The sequence below is a fragment of the Gymnogyps californianus genome, chromosome Z (genome assembly GCF_018139145.2).
Source record: "Gymnogyps californianus isolate 813 chromosome Z, ASM1813914v2, whole genome shotgun sequence".
Taxonomy (NCBI): Eukaryota; Metazoa; Chordata; class Aves; order Accipitriformes; family Cathartidae; genus Gymnogyps; species Gymnogyps californianus.
Window position 1 is genome coordinate 10,627,204 of NC_059500.1, and position 13,854 is coordinate 10,641,057.

At 41.1% G+C, this 13,854-nt stretch overlaps 1 protein-coding gene across 5 annotated transcripts in view; it reads left to right on the plus strand.

Moving 5' to 3' along the window:
* Window positions 1-1,881: 1,881 nt before the first annotated feature.
* Window positions 1,882-13,854, plus strand: part of SUSD1 (sushi domain containing 1) — a 52,063-nt gene continuing 40,090 nt past the window's right edge. For 4 of the 5 annotated variants that reach the window (XR_007767791.1, XR_007767792.1, XM_050912666.1 and 1 more), the window contains exons 1-7: window positions 1,882-2,152; window positions 4,048-4,179; window positions 5,410-5,565; window positions 6,218-6,370; window positions 7,684-7,860; window positions 10,350-10,529; window positions 12,487-12,666. Coding sequence is in view for 3 of the 5 variants with exons in the window: in XM_050912666.1 (XP_050768623.1) it covers window positions 2,068-2,152; window positions 4,048-4,179; window positions 5,410-5,565; window positions 6,218-6,370; window positions 7,684-7,860; window positions 10,350-10,529; window positions 12,487-12,666 (1,063 nt within the window). In the remaining 2 variants the exon portion in view is untranslated. The remainder of the gene's footprint in view (window positions 2,153-4,047; window positions 4,180-5,409; window positions 5,566-6,217; window positions 6,371-7,683; window positions 7,861-10,349; window positions 10,530-12,486; window positions 12,667-13,854) is intronic. The other variant, XM_050912667.1, reaches the window with a different exon arrangement.

Sequence of the window (13,854 nt, forward strand, 5' to 3'; positions counted from 1 at the left end):
TTTAGATATGCAAACAACATATATGTAATTTAAAGTAGCCTTTGTGTGTAGCTTAATTATTCAGTACTGAAGTATGTCTTAAACAGCAACTAATCGGCTGTTTAAGACATACTAGACTGGAATAAAACAAGGAGGTTTGTTCCAGTCTAGGTCCTGTATTTTCTTCAACTGATACACTTCCTTGTTACTCTCTTTAAAGAATGTTCATATTACATTTTTTAACTTGTTCTCTTTATAACTGTAATGATATATTTCTTCAAGCTTGCTGCCAAAAATATTTTCTGTTTGCCGTGTGAGGTGTTTATAAACAGTTGCTCCCACTATTTTTTATGAAAGGAACAGTAGAAGCTGCAGTGATTAGTGAGTCTGCAGTTTGGTGGTCTACTAAGGGAGAGAAAAAACATAATTTCCAAATAATTTTTAATATGTTGTGCAGAACAATTCCTCTCTGAATCATTCCTTATAGTGATAAACTACTTATGACCATTGAGAATGCATGTCTCCAATTTTAGTAATTTAAGATAGAAATACGCAGTACTCACATCTGTAGTGTGTTATTGCAAAAGTAGGGTCGCTTGTGATGTAACTGGCCACTGCTGAAGTATCAGGTCACTTTGTGTCCTGGTCAAGATGAGTAAGGGTAGCGGAAGCTGGTTAAAAATGTATACGTGCTTAAGTAGGCAGAACAGTAATTAAAAAACACTGGAACAGACCGACTTACATAAATAAAAGTAAATCAATAAAGCTGATAGTTTTATGAAACTGGGTTTTGTTTCCATTGAAATCAGACACAGCTTGTTTGGTCTTTGTCATTATAACACAGCAGACACAGCAGTAAAAGATCAGGTTATGTCACTTAAATGCAGCCGTGATGGAGGACTTGAATGTGTTAGCATTAAAGGGCATTAATGTAAAGCCAACATAGCACATGAGCAAAACTTCTTCAGGAAGCTCATTAGAGCACACCAAAGACGCCTAAATCTACCTTAGTATTAGGCTTCCCCCATTCATCTCCTTGGCACTCCTCTATTGTATTTGTGCTAACTGGGCAACTGCATTTGTAGATAAATACAGGTTTATGCAGCTTTCTAAAATTCAGGCTCGCAGACCTGAATGAGGACCATGAGCTTTAGGAGGATTACCATTCTTCTACAGCAGAAAACTCTTGAGGTAGCGCTGCTGGTAGTGATTAAAACCAAAGTTTTGGGATTCACCTGTACTGCAGCGAAGGCCTACCATGAGAAAGCATTACTTAATTTCAGGTACCAAGGGCTGGTGGCGTACAGTTACACAATGTTCACACACTTGTAGAACTGATGTGCCAACTTCAGGCAAGCTTGCGGATGGGTCCGAGCCGTCGAGCAGCTCCCTCTTGAGTGCAGGGGGACACCGGCCCCTTCCAGACACGGGGCTGCAGCATCGCCCCAGCCGGCCCGAGGTCCCGCCGGCGGCCACCTTTCCTCAACATCAACCAGGGGGTGCCGGTCTGTCCCCTTTGCTGCCGGGGCAGGAGGACCCCACCGCGGGCAGGCAGGGAGCAGCACAGCTGCCACGGACAAATAGGTGTAATTTTCCAGTCGCCTTTCCCCCTGCCCCAGGGATCATAAATAACTCTTCCCTCCAACTTCTCTCCCCGCCCCGGGGTGAGGGCCGGCCGCTACAGGCAGCAACAGCCCTTATCAGCTCTGCCACTCGCCTGGCCGGGGCAGAGGCGGCGTCCTGGGGAAGGAAAGGGGTTGTGCCAGGGAAGGGGGGGGGAATAAAAAAAGGAAGAACAGAGAGGGTTTTGCGGGCAAGGGCTCTTCGGCCGAGGGAGGAAAGGGGCCTCGCTGAGGGGAAAGCTGGGGGGCCCCGAGGGCGCGGCGGCGGCGATAAGGGCCGCCCGCGGGTGCCCCCGCCCCGCCGGGAGGCAGGCGCTAAGGGCAGCGCGACGCCCTGGGCCCGGGGGCCGCGGCCTTTCGCCCTCCCCTCGGGCTCCCCTCCCACCCTCCACCCCGCGGGGAGGATGCGGAGGCACCGGGGCCCCGCAGCACCCAGGGACGCGGAGGCGGCGGCGGCGGCGAGGACATGAGCCCGGGGGGCGGCCGGGCCCTGGGGCCGCTCCTGCTGCTGCTGCTGGTGCTGCTGCAGTGCGCGGGGCGGCGGCGGCGGGGTAAGTGCGGGCCCGGCCCCGCTCCGCACGCTCTGGGCCGCGGCGGGGCCTCGGGCCGCGAGGGCGGCGCCCCTCGGCCGAGGCGGGGAAGGCGCGAAGGAGACGGAAGGCCGTGGGAGGAGGGCTGTGGCCTGGCGGTGGGCGCCGGCCCCAGCGGGACGTGGAGGGCCCGGCGGTGGTGGCGGAGGCAGGCCTGGGTGGGCGCGGGGTGGCGGCAGCCCGCGGGGCGCCGTGTTTCGCGCCGGCTGGTGCGTCTCCTGGCCGCCCGGTGAGGGCTGTGGCGGCAGCGGCCTCGTGCGCCTTGCCGGGCGAGAGGGCCTGGCCTGGGCGGGAGCCGCGCCTGAGGGAGCGCCTGGGTGGGACTGAAAGAAAGCGTGAGGTGCCTTTAGTGCTGGAGTGAAAAATGGTATGTTGCTAAGGAGAACTAAGTCGTAAGGTTTCGTCTGTAATAGTAAGGGGGGGGGGGGGGGGGGGGGGGGGGGGGAGACGGACACCGTTTTTATCTCCTGGTGCAGCAATCTGAGGCGGACGCTCCCATGTCTTACCAGAAGATTGAGGTATCATGAGAAAGTTCTTACGGTGGCTGTTTTTAAACTTAATTTTCTGATCTACGTTGGCTACCATTGCACGCTGACAGTTTTTGTCTTCTGCTCCTATTAGGAACACACACACAAAAGTATATAAAAGCATTGAGAATTAGGAGTAGGAATCTGTGATGCTTCCCACGAGTCTTAAGGCACTCAGAAATGCACTGTGAGTAAAACGGAAACACTGTGCCTATGGAAGTTTTATCACACTGATGAATTTGGTGTGTAAAAAAAGCTTGCTAGAGTGTTAGCTGCCCTCTCCTTCCAGTTACGGTTATGTATTTAGACACCATGTAAAGGCACGCAAAATTTTGTCAGAGCTGCTATACACGTGGTAAGATTTGCATTCTGTAAGAGCCACACCATCCTTATTGATCTTAGCTGTCTTAGAAGAGTAAAACATTCCATACTGCTGGGTCCAGCATCATGAGGCAACATCAACTGGTGCAGTATTAGTTATTTCTTTAAAAGTGTAAAAAGGGTGTAAGCATATACATGCTTTGTCTACATTCAAGCCATCCATTCTGACATTTTATCATTTGGAAAGCCAGTGCATGTGTGAAGATAACAAAGAGAATTTACAAAAAATGGAGTGAAATGCACATAATGCACTAAAAGTATGACTGCAAATAAGGGAATAAGTTCATATTTTATTCTAGTTTCATGTATATTTATACCTCTATCAAATTACAGTAAATTAGGTTGTGTGTCATACGATGCTAAGCTACTTCTAATATAAATTAATTTCTAAAATTACTTTATTGTAAGTCATTTTCCTCCTGGCAGCATTCTCAACGTTGTTGTTATGAATAGCATTTATACCATATACATGTTGATGATACAAGATACAAGTAGATTGATAAATAGCCCAAATGTCTATGTGTATATAATAGAATAAATGAGGAAACAGAAATCAAGACAAAAGGGAAAGAAAATTAATATGAAGAAAAGATTAATAATGTTGGATAGAGCTATTTAGTATGTCTCGTAAGCCTTACTGACTGCTGAAAAGCTGTTTTACTTGTTGTCAAAGAATAGATGGATGGAGAAAACTGTTCAGTGTAGTTATTTTGCTTAATTCTTTCTGTTTATTTTTTTGTCTTTGGTCTCTGAATACTATGGCTGTGGTTTTCCTGTAAGTTTGAAAATGAGGTGGGAGGAGATAAGATATTATTCTATGTGTTTTAATCTGGATCTTATCTCCACTTTAAATTCTGTACCAGTTACCCGTACCAGACCACCTTTGTGGTCCCTTTAAAAAAAAAAAAAAAAAAAAAAAAAAATAATTGTGTCTTTTTGTTCTTAAAGCAATTGTGAACAGATCAGTTGCAGATGTCTGTGCAACTTGCCACATTCATGCTACGTGTCATCAAATTGAAGGAAAAAGCGTCTGCATCTGTAACTATGGATTCGTAGGCAATGGAAGAACCCATTGTCAAGGTAGGCTGCTTGTTTGTAAAATGGCAAGAAACATTCCTAAAATGTTCTTTCTCAAGTAATATTGCTGAATTCTTTAAAACAGGGTAAAAGCTTTGTCATTTCCTGGCAGAATTTCCAAAACATACAATATGTGTGGATTGTTTTTCCCTTTTTTTTTTCCCAGCGGCTAGCCATGAGCTGTACTTTACTTGTACTTGATGTAAATATCATTTTGTACTTAGTTGTTTAACTGTTTTATTCAGTTTCTGCTTATATAGTGAAGGATATAAATCGATTTTGTCTTAGAAAATGTAGGGTTTTATCAAACATTTACTTTTAAAATATAATGTATTGGAAAGGTTTCTTTAATATTTTTTATCCTAGCTTCAGCAAAAAAAACCCCTAAATATGGTGAGCTGCACTTTATTGTTCTTTTCAACCTATGTGTCATTGAACTGAAAACTAGACAATAAAACTGACAATTAAAATTAGCGCATTTTTGCTGATTTTTCCAGTTATCTCACATTACTGGGTAACTAAAAATTAATTTAATAAGTTGAAGGTCTGTTCTTCATAACAGCGTGCATATATACACAGATTTCTTAAGTGCAAATATCTGTTACATGAAAAGTGTTGTTCAGCATTGTTTTATTACTGTAGCTGATAGTGTCCTTTTAATACTATCTCATACATGACAAATCAGTATGTGAATCAAAGGATGATGTCAAATACTGTGTCTGAGTGTACGTAATAGCTTACCACTGCTTAAAGGGGAAGGTCCTCCACCTCTGATCTCTTCTGCTCCATCTCTTCCCCTTCCTTCAGGAGCACTGGCACCCGGTGGGCCCTGCACAGAGTTCAGTTATCTCATTATTGTGGGAGAAGACAAGCTGCATATTTTGCAATGTTAATTCTCTGCCAGTTGAGTGAGTTGGGTAAGATCAGCACAAGCTCCATGAAGTGCTGCAGCCAGTGCATGCTGTAAAGAAGAGCAGAAGCAGAGAGCAGGGCCTTCTGGTTTCAACAGCTCTTAGATCAACTCAAGCTATGTCATGAAACTTTATTCACAGTTTTGTCCAGGGACAACAACTCTGTTGGTCTAAATACTCCAGCTTACTAGCACTGTTTATATCCCAGATAACTTAGAAAGAAAAACAGTAAGGGGAAGTCTGCTTGCATAAGAATGAGTGAGGAGAGGAGGATACTCTACTTTCTTAATCTCTCTCTGATGTGTTTTGAATGTGCTGACAGATAAAGATGAATGCCAGATTGGAGCCAGCAAGATCTGTGGAAATCATACACGGTGTCATAATACACACGGAAGTTTTTACTGTGTTTGCCTTGATGGATACCGAGCCTCCAACAACAACAAGACATTTATTCCCAATGATGGCACGAACTGTACAGGTAGACATCACAAAGAATCCTGAGCACCAGGAATCCAGAACTTAATTTTCTATGGCAAAAATCATTTTTTCCCGTCACTTTAGAGCTTACTGTCTATAACTATATCAGAGCACTTTCTGCTGCGGATGCAAACACTTACTTGAAATCTAGGTTCTAACAGCTATGAATTAGTTCCATTTTGTATTCTTTGCTATGCTGCAAATCATTGCTTCACAGTCACATTAAAGCAATAATCTTTCCACAAGAAGAAGCTAGATTAAAGGAAATAAGATGATACTTATCTTTCACCCAGAATGTCATATTTGTGTTTAGTAAACACAAATTACAGTAATGAACTGTTACAGTAATGAACTGTTGTAACTGATTAAGATATTTGCAGATACGGGATTTTTCTGGGATTGTTGTAGCAGGAAGTAACATTGGAAACTATTTGTCAGGTAAAACAGAAACAATTTAAAAGAGAAAATTGAGGGTCCCCTCCTTCCAGATGCTTGAACACCAGCCAATGGTAAGCTCCTTTGTCTCCCAGAAGAGCCATCAGAAGCTACGTAGAACCCTTCAGGAATGCTGTATTTTTTTTAAGCTTAGGTCTTACATTAATTAATTAAAAAAACCTATTCCGAAGTGCATATATTTTTCTCTGAATTTTTAGATATAGATGAATGTGAGGAGTCTGGGCTGTGTGGTCGCAATGCAAGATGCGTGAATACTGAAGGAAGCTACAAGTGTTACTGCAATGATGGTTATAAATTAGAAAATGGAGAGCGTTCTTTTCATCCAGATGGGAACATAGTTTCATGCAAAGGTGAGAGTCTTTGGATGCTGTTTTTGCTAGCAGATAAAATCAGATCTTACATGATATAGTAGTACCTGCTCTGACCTGTGCTTTTAAGTCTGCAGGGCAGAAGGCCTCTCTGTAGACTTTGCCTGCTGTATGATTTTTTTTCTTCTTCGGTTCAGTTTGTTCCAGTGATGTCTGGATGGTAGAGTCAACACCAGATATGATTTCTACAGGCTCTCAGCAGTGGTTCAGGTGTGCAGGGTCAGACAAGCTTAATAATGCCATAAAGGTGATGTAGTTAGTTTCTGAATAGGAAGGAAGTGTGGTATAATCCACTTGCTTATGTAATCACACTGCATGAGGGGGAAGGGAAGAGAGGATAAACAGCTGGTAAGAGGGGTCAGATGAACGAAACAAGACTAGGGGAGAGGAATAACAAAATAATAGTTTAGCTATTTATTATATACTGTGCCACCTGCATAAATAAACTGTTCTGTTTATCTTGCCATAACAAAAAAACAAATTTCAATTTGAAACAATTCCGCCTTTCCTCTCTAGTGTAGGTTTTCACAGATGCAAAGTGCTAGTAGTGTAAGCTGTAGCTGTCAGAGTATGTAATGAACCCAGGTGTCCCAGGTGGAAGGAACTGCCTCGATTATATCCAGCTCTCATTTCTGAATTGCTGCAAGAACCATCAGTAAGGCTCACTGCCTGTAGTTTGTCCAGTTTTTCCAACTGGAGTGCTCCGCTTCGTTTTGCTAGAATTGCTGATAACCCTGCTTATCTTACCGACTTCCCTGTCCACACACTGTGGTAAAGTAGCGTGTCTGTACTGACTGTGTCGCTTGCAGAGTCGCACAGGGGAGCCCTGTCAAGCAGCTGTGCTGAAGGAATGTAGCATTTGTATGCAGGCTGATTCAGTGAGATGGAGAAATTGACCATTTCATTTCAGCCTATCTGCAGTGCTTCACCTTTCCCATGCACAGGGATATAAAGCTGTGGATTGGGGCCTGAAATTTTCCTCTGGTCTTGAAGGATCAGTCAGCCATTGCTGTAACGAGACTGGCACACACACAGCACCATCACATTGCTGTGTCTCCTCTTTGGTGTTGTGAATGGCTCCAGCTGTATGTGAGTAAAGATGTAGCTCAGTACCTGGATCACTGTGTTCCTCCAGCTGTGGCCAGTACAACTCTTCAACTCTAATCTTCTATCCCTTTGGTGACCCCTCACATTCATCAGATTGGGTGTATTTTGTGATGTGACCATCCAGTTCAGCTCATTTTCAAGTGGTTGTGTGTTGTGATTTTTGTACTGTGGGATGTTTTTCTTTGCAGAAATTGGATGTGGTTCCCCTCCTGAAATGAAGCATGGCTACATTGTGGGGAACTACAGTTTGCTACCAGGAAGTGCGGTTCATTATGAATGTAAAGAAGGGTTTTACAGCAACGAGGGAAAGTCCTCATATTGCACTGCACATGAAACTTGGGAACCTGCCACTTTAAGCTGTAAAGGTGAAAAGAGTCTTAAAATCTTTCTTAGATTCTTCATTAAGGGTGTTTATGATGGGGAAATGTGTTTGTGAAAGACAGTAGACTGTTTCCTCAATCCGAAGGACAATTCTTCAAGATCTGGCTGTTTGCAAAAAAAAGAAGAAAAGAAAAGGACAGGTTATAAAATTGTACCACCTCTTCTTGTTAGTGTAGTGATCATTTTGATGCTGGTCCTTGCATTTTTACAGATACTGTGATATGTCCTCCTGCCTGTGAACCAAGGCCTAGAAAACAACTAGATTTCTGTAGCATTTCATGGGAAAGGCCACTGAGTCGGAAGGCATAAGTGACCTTTCATGAAAAGAGCGATTTTTTTGCCAGTTTCTGAAGTTTTTTCCAAAGGTTGACTGTAGATGCAAAAGAGAGGCATCATACCACCCCTCATCTCTGGATAGCCTTCATGATTTTAAGAGCATTTGTGCATGAGCAAATGCTTTCACATCTCTGAAGTGTTAAGTTTCCCATGAGCATCTTTAAAATTTCCACTTGCTTTGGTGTTATAGTTGCCCATTCTGTTGAAATATTACTGCTTACAAGTGCAGGATTTTGTGTTCCTGTGAATAGTTAGGAAGTCTGTATATTAGTTAAATGACACTTGAAGTGTTAGCTAACAGAAGCTACACTATGTATAACAATTCTACAGGGGAGAATTGTCATCCTGAAAATTATCACTTAGTGAGGAGAGTTCCTTCTCTCAAAATACAAAAGCCTTCTTGGTTTCCAACTCTTTCCTGTCCGTCCCCCGTCCCCGTCCCCCCCCGTCCCCCCCCCCCCCCCCCGAGAGTGGATAGAAATGTAATGTTTGTATGTGTGTCTATGGGAAGTGAATAAATTAGAATAAGAATGCTAAATAAGTGTGGCTGGGAAAAGTGAAATATTAAACATCACTAGAAAATTCATACGAAAGAAAAGATAAAACAATTTAATACTAAATTACTGGCATCAAAAATAAAACAACTGAAATAATGTTTTTCCAAAAAAGTAAATAAAGGACAATGAATTTGAAAACAAAAAGGAAGTGCCCAAAGTCTCAAGAAGTTCCTAAAGAAAGCTTGTGGAATGCAGTCCTTGTCAATTGTTGGTACATTTGTTTGTTATTAGTATTTTTCAGTGATTGCTTTTTCGTTTGACTTTTTAATTTCTACAATCAACCAGTAGGTCAGGTCAGAGTTTCTGGACACATCTCTCATGGTTAATTGAAATAAAATACATCAAACACCAAGAAACAGCCAATGAGTCTGAAATGACAAACTTATTTCCCCTTTGTATCGCAAGCTCTTTTCCTGGATTTCAGTGAGGACTTCTCTTTTTGTAAAACCAGCAAGTGTGATTTTTTTTTTTTTTTTTAATATTAGTAAAGGCACCTTTAAATAATACTTTAAACTCTGAGAGTTTCCCTGATAAGTCTTTATCGCTAATTTAAGAATTTCTCCTGGCCAGGTGTAATGTCTTCTTTTTCAGGAAAATCAGTAAGTTTGTCTTTTGTCTTCCTTCATGTGGTAATTTAGGAGTTTATTTTATATACTCATGATGAAACTGGCCATCGAAGGTAGGTCAGACTTGGTAAGATGTGTGACCTAACATCAGGGTACTGTAAGTGGTGCAGATCCCCTTTTTTTTATTTAAATTGATTTAAAGTATATGGATGTAATGTGTCTTTGAAGAGTATAAGTTCCCTTGAATATTAATAAAAGAATTGTCTTGAGATGAAAAGTCAGATAGTTTGATGGGAAGATGTGATGTACATGGAGAGGTGTAGTTAAATTGTTGAATGTGAGTGTTGTGTCATGCTAACATGAAAGCCTTTTAGGTGGTTGCTTACCTTAGAAAATGGACATCATACCAAACAAATTGCTTTTTTGTGCTACTTCTTTGTTTTATGCATTTGTAAATGACAGCTTGGCATGTCTGTGAATAGAGCAACTGTTACAATGCATTTTGAACACTTCTGCTTTAACAGGAAGCTTTTGTATTGTATGTTGTAACCTTTTCTATGGTTTTGCATTTCTCTGGTGCTTATGCACTTTTTAAAATTTCACTTCCTAAAGGCAGTTGCTGCTTGTCTGCCTCCCTCTGACTGTTGCTCACTGCAAATGGTATAGAACCAGCTTGCCACCTGTAATCAGATTCGTAAAAGCAGGAGAATCTTCAAGATTAAAAAAAACAGGATGTTTTCTGTGTACTAGCAGCTAGGCTGAGGAAGGAGTCACAGATTTAGCATACCATTCTGAAAGGCAGAGAGAAGTAATTTTATTTGGAAGCAGCTCTGGAGTAGCTACGGCACTCTCAGTCATGGTGGGGATGTCACAGAGGACACGAGGGAGTGTTGGATTACCACAGGAGAAGAGGGTTAGTTGATAACGATGAAAGAAATACTCATGGGATTGCAGCCGTCATTACTTCTGCTGCTTGACTAACAAGTTTATCTTCCTCTTTCTTCCTCTCCCTAGGTGTAGACTGTGGGGTTCCACCTTCTGTTCTAAATGCACATCCAGCATCTGTAAGTGGGACCACGTATGGAAGTGAAGTTACTTACAATTGTGTTCATGGTTACTTTATTGCAAGCGGCAATCAGACTGCAGTCTGCAATGCCAAAGGACAGTGGGATGGTACTGATTTGGTGTGCAAAGGTAAATCAAATCTGCCTTCAGATTTATTTAGCATAGATGCTGTTTCAGCCACCATAATAAATAGCAGTCATCAGTTAGAGACATCCTCTTTGGGCATTCAGTTTATATAGTCTTCTGGCATATGAAGTTCAGTCACAAAACAAAAGCCATGTATTAAACAGCGGTTTTTTAGTCTAATGAATTTGCAATAACTTGTTAAAAGTTAACGTTCGAAGGACAAAATCCCAATGCGTGTCAGGCATTGGTATTACCATGAGATGAAAATTCAGCCTAAATTGCTGCCATTTTTCTAGTTCGATATCTACTCTGTGGTTGAAGCCATTACTCAGAAATTGAACCACTGTTAGCAATTAGCATCCCCTTAAAATTCCCATATTCAGACAGTTTCCAGTTGCGAACTATGATTGCTCGAGCATGCTATTGTTATTTGACATGAGTCATAAATCCCTTATGTTATTATGATTTGGAAGAATGTAGCCTAACAAGTTCCTTGATAAGAAGAAACACAAAGGTACATTTAAAAAAAAGTATTTTGCCCATCAAAACTTCTAATGTATTTTTACTCTGAGCTCATATTATTAATTAATGTGACCTCAGGATAATTAGATTCTTTAGTCAGTTTTTATGTTGGCACAACTTCACTTTTCCATTCACTGGATGATTAATATCTTTTCAGCTTGATCCAGCAGGGTTGAGTCTTCTGTTCATTGCAATCAAACGTACTAATTTTTTGGAATGTGCAATGTGTATGTTACAACCACTCTCTACTTTTAGAATCTTCTTTAATATTCTTATTCTGTGTCACTGGTCTAAATAGAAGCTTCGCTATGTTACACAGCAACGTACTTCTGCATTTCTGCTTTTCAATCTGATTACAGCATGGCTGTGGACAAATAGCTGGAGTTAAGCAGCAGTAATTTTTGTATCTCATCACATACTATCCTTCTGTAAGTTGAGCATATTCTTTGCATGTGCATTAGTTATTCTGAAGCTTGTTCTGATGATTTATAATAGATACATACATTCATACACATTGGGATGTGAAAAGGAAGGTAGTCATGATGGTGGCTGCCCATTGCAATACATACGTTTAACTTTTCCTTTAAAGGTTGTACAGATCATGATTCTACAAACTTTGGTTTTTACTTCGTTTTCCTTTTTTTGAGTAGAGTTTCAGAATCACTTAAGATTATTTATTAAACAGTTTTAAAAGCACTTGTTTTCTGCATATAAGCTTTAGTGAAGGTAAGATTTTATTTCTTAATTGTTTACTTCTTGTAAGTGAAGTGATGCAGAATCTGTTATTGGGGTGTAACGTTCATTGTGGATTTGAAAGGGAATTTTAACCCTAAATAATATTCTTCCATTGATATGATCTTCATTCTTTTTTGTTCCCTAATTTTATTATGAAGCCCCTGAAAACAACTGAGCAAATGAATTAATTTATGTGTGCATTACCCCAGCTTTCTAATTATCTCTAAAGTGGTCTGAATAATTGCATCAAATTTTTTTGAATTAAATCCACTGGCAAAGGACATAACCTTCTTGATGCTGTTCTTCCATGTCACTTCTTGGACCACGTGTTATTTTTCAGATCTATTGTTACTAATGATAGGTAAAATAAAGGAATAAATAGCATGTGGGGGATAAGAGAGTGTTGTGGGAAGACAGATCCATTTGTAAAAATTTGTGTAGAGATCCTTGTTCGCCATATCTAAATAGGACACTGTTTTATTTTATGGTTTATCTTGAAGGATAAATGCCTCACCCTGGTAGAAAATCTCCAGTCACAAATTCTGGGTTCTAAAGGGCTGGCCTGACATCTAGAAGTCACTAGGAAGTGGAAAAAAAGTGAAGTGTTACTTGCTGGGACAATTAATCTCTCTGCCTTAAACACTTTGATATGCCTTACCTGTTTTCATTTTCAGGTTTTGTTACCCTGTTTTTTCTGTTCCAGAAATAGACTGTGGCAAACCTTTGCTGATTCCACACACAGAAATGATCTGGGACAACTCTACCACTCTATGGAGCAGAGTGTACTATCAGTGTAAAGAAGGATATTATTTTAATGGAGACAGGAATTTTTCAGAATGCACAATAGATCAGTCGTGGGAGAATATTACATACATATGCAAAGGTAAATATTACTGTAGGAAGTTGCTGTGGGATGTGCTATTTAAGTAGTTCCTCATTCCTGTTCTGAAGGTAGGAACAAGAGGAACGATGAAGGCAAGAAATCCCTTTCTAATTTACGATGTAGGGAACATGGTGGTACTTTCGGAGGGAAAGGTCACACGTGGAAATATTAACCATGCAACAATTTCTAGTGGATGCCACGGATCTTTCTGTAGCTGTCTTGCTTTGTATTTCAAACAGTAAGGGACTAATGCAACTGGAGTTTCATTGCTGCACTGAGAACCTTCAGGTTTAAAAGACACAGGATCGTCACCAGATGAGCAGAAGACATTTAACGACATTTTGTTGTGGGCCTAATACTGTAAAGTGCACTGCAATGAAAGTAGGGGCAATGGAATTCAAAACTACTTTCACTTTTTTTTATTCTCTCATAATGCCCGAAGTAAAATTTGTTCATGGTTGACTTTCCAGCCTAGATCTAGTCATCTGAATTTCAGTCCAGAAGGATTTTCTTACAAAAGAATGGGTCCTGAGAAGGGAGATCTGTAATAAAGGTGTTGTCATACTGTGGGCTTGGAGACTGGATATACTGACATTTTAATAATAGCAAAAAAATAGCAGATGTTTTGGACTATGGCTGTTGTGCTCTGTAGTGTTCTTCTGTGTCCTTAGAAAGAGGTGTCACAAGAAAGCTCTACGACTGTCCATCTCTTGTTCTTAAGTAGCAGTGCTGTCTTTTGCAGATGGTAATGTTCCGGTAGCTTTGTAACATCCGCATGTTTTTAAAAAGGACCTGAAGTGTGTCTTTGGCTGCTGCCACTTCACAGACCAAGCCTTTGCACAAAGAGTTGCCACTTGATGCCTCTCTTGCCTCACTTGATGTCTTGAGCATTCACTGCAAATATAAAACATGTGACATTAAATAAAACGAGCATGCAGAAAAGCAGTTCTCTCACTTTTTATAGTGCCCTAATAAAAATGGAACTGCTGTTGTTAGAAGTCATAATTCGTATTTCGTTTAGGCAATTTGCATAGCTGTACTTTCTGAATTGGTTTTGAAGCCAGCATTGTGTAGAGTGGCTAAGTTAGTCAGGTGTGTCAGTTTTTGCAACGCCCAGAGTTCTGTCTTGAGCACCCTGAAGCTTTGAAGGGCCTGAACAGTGCAGACTGCACTCACAGGATTACCATG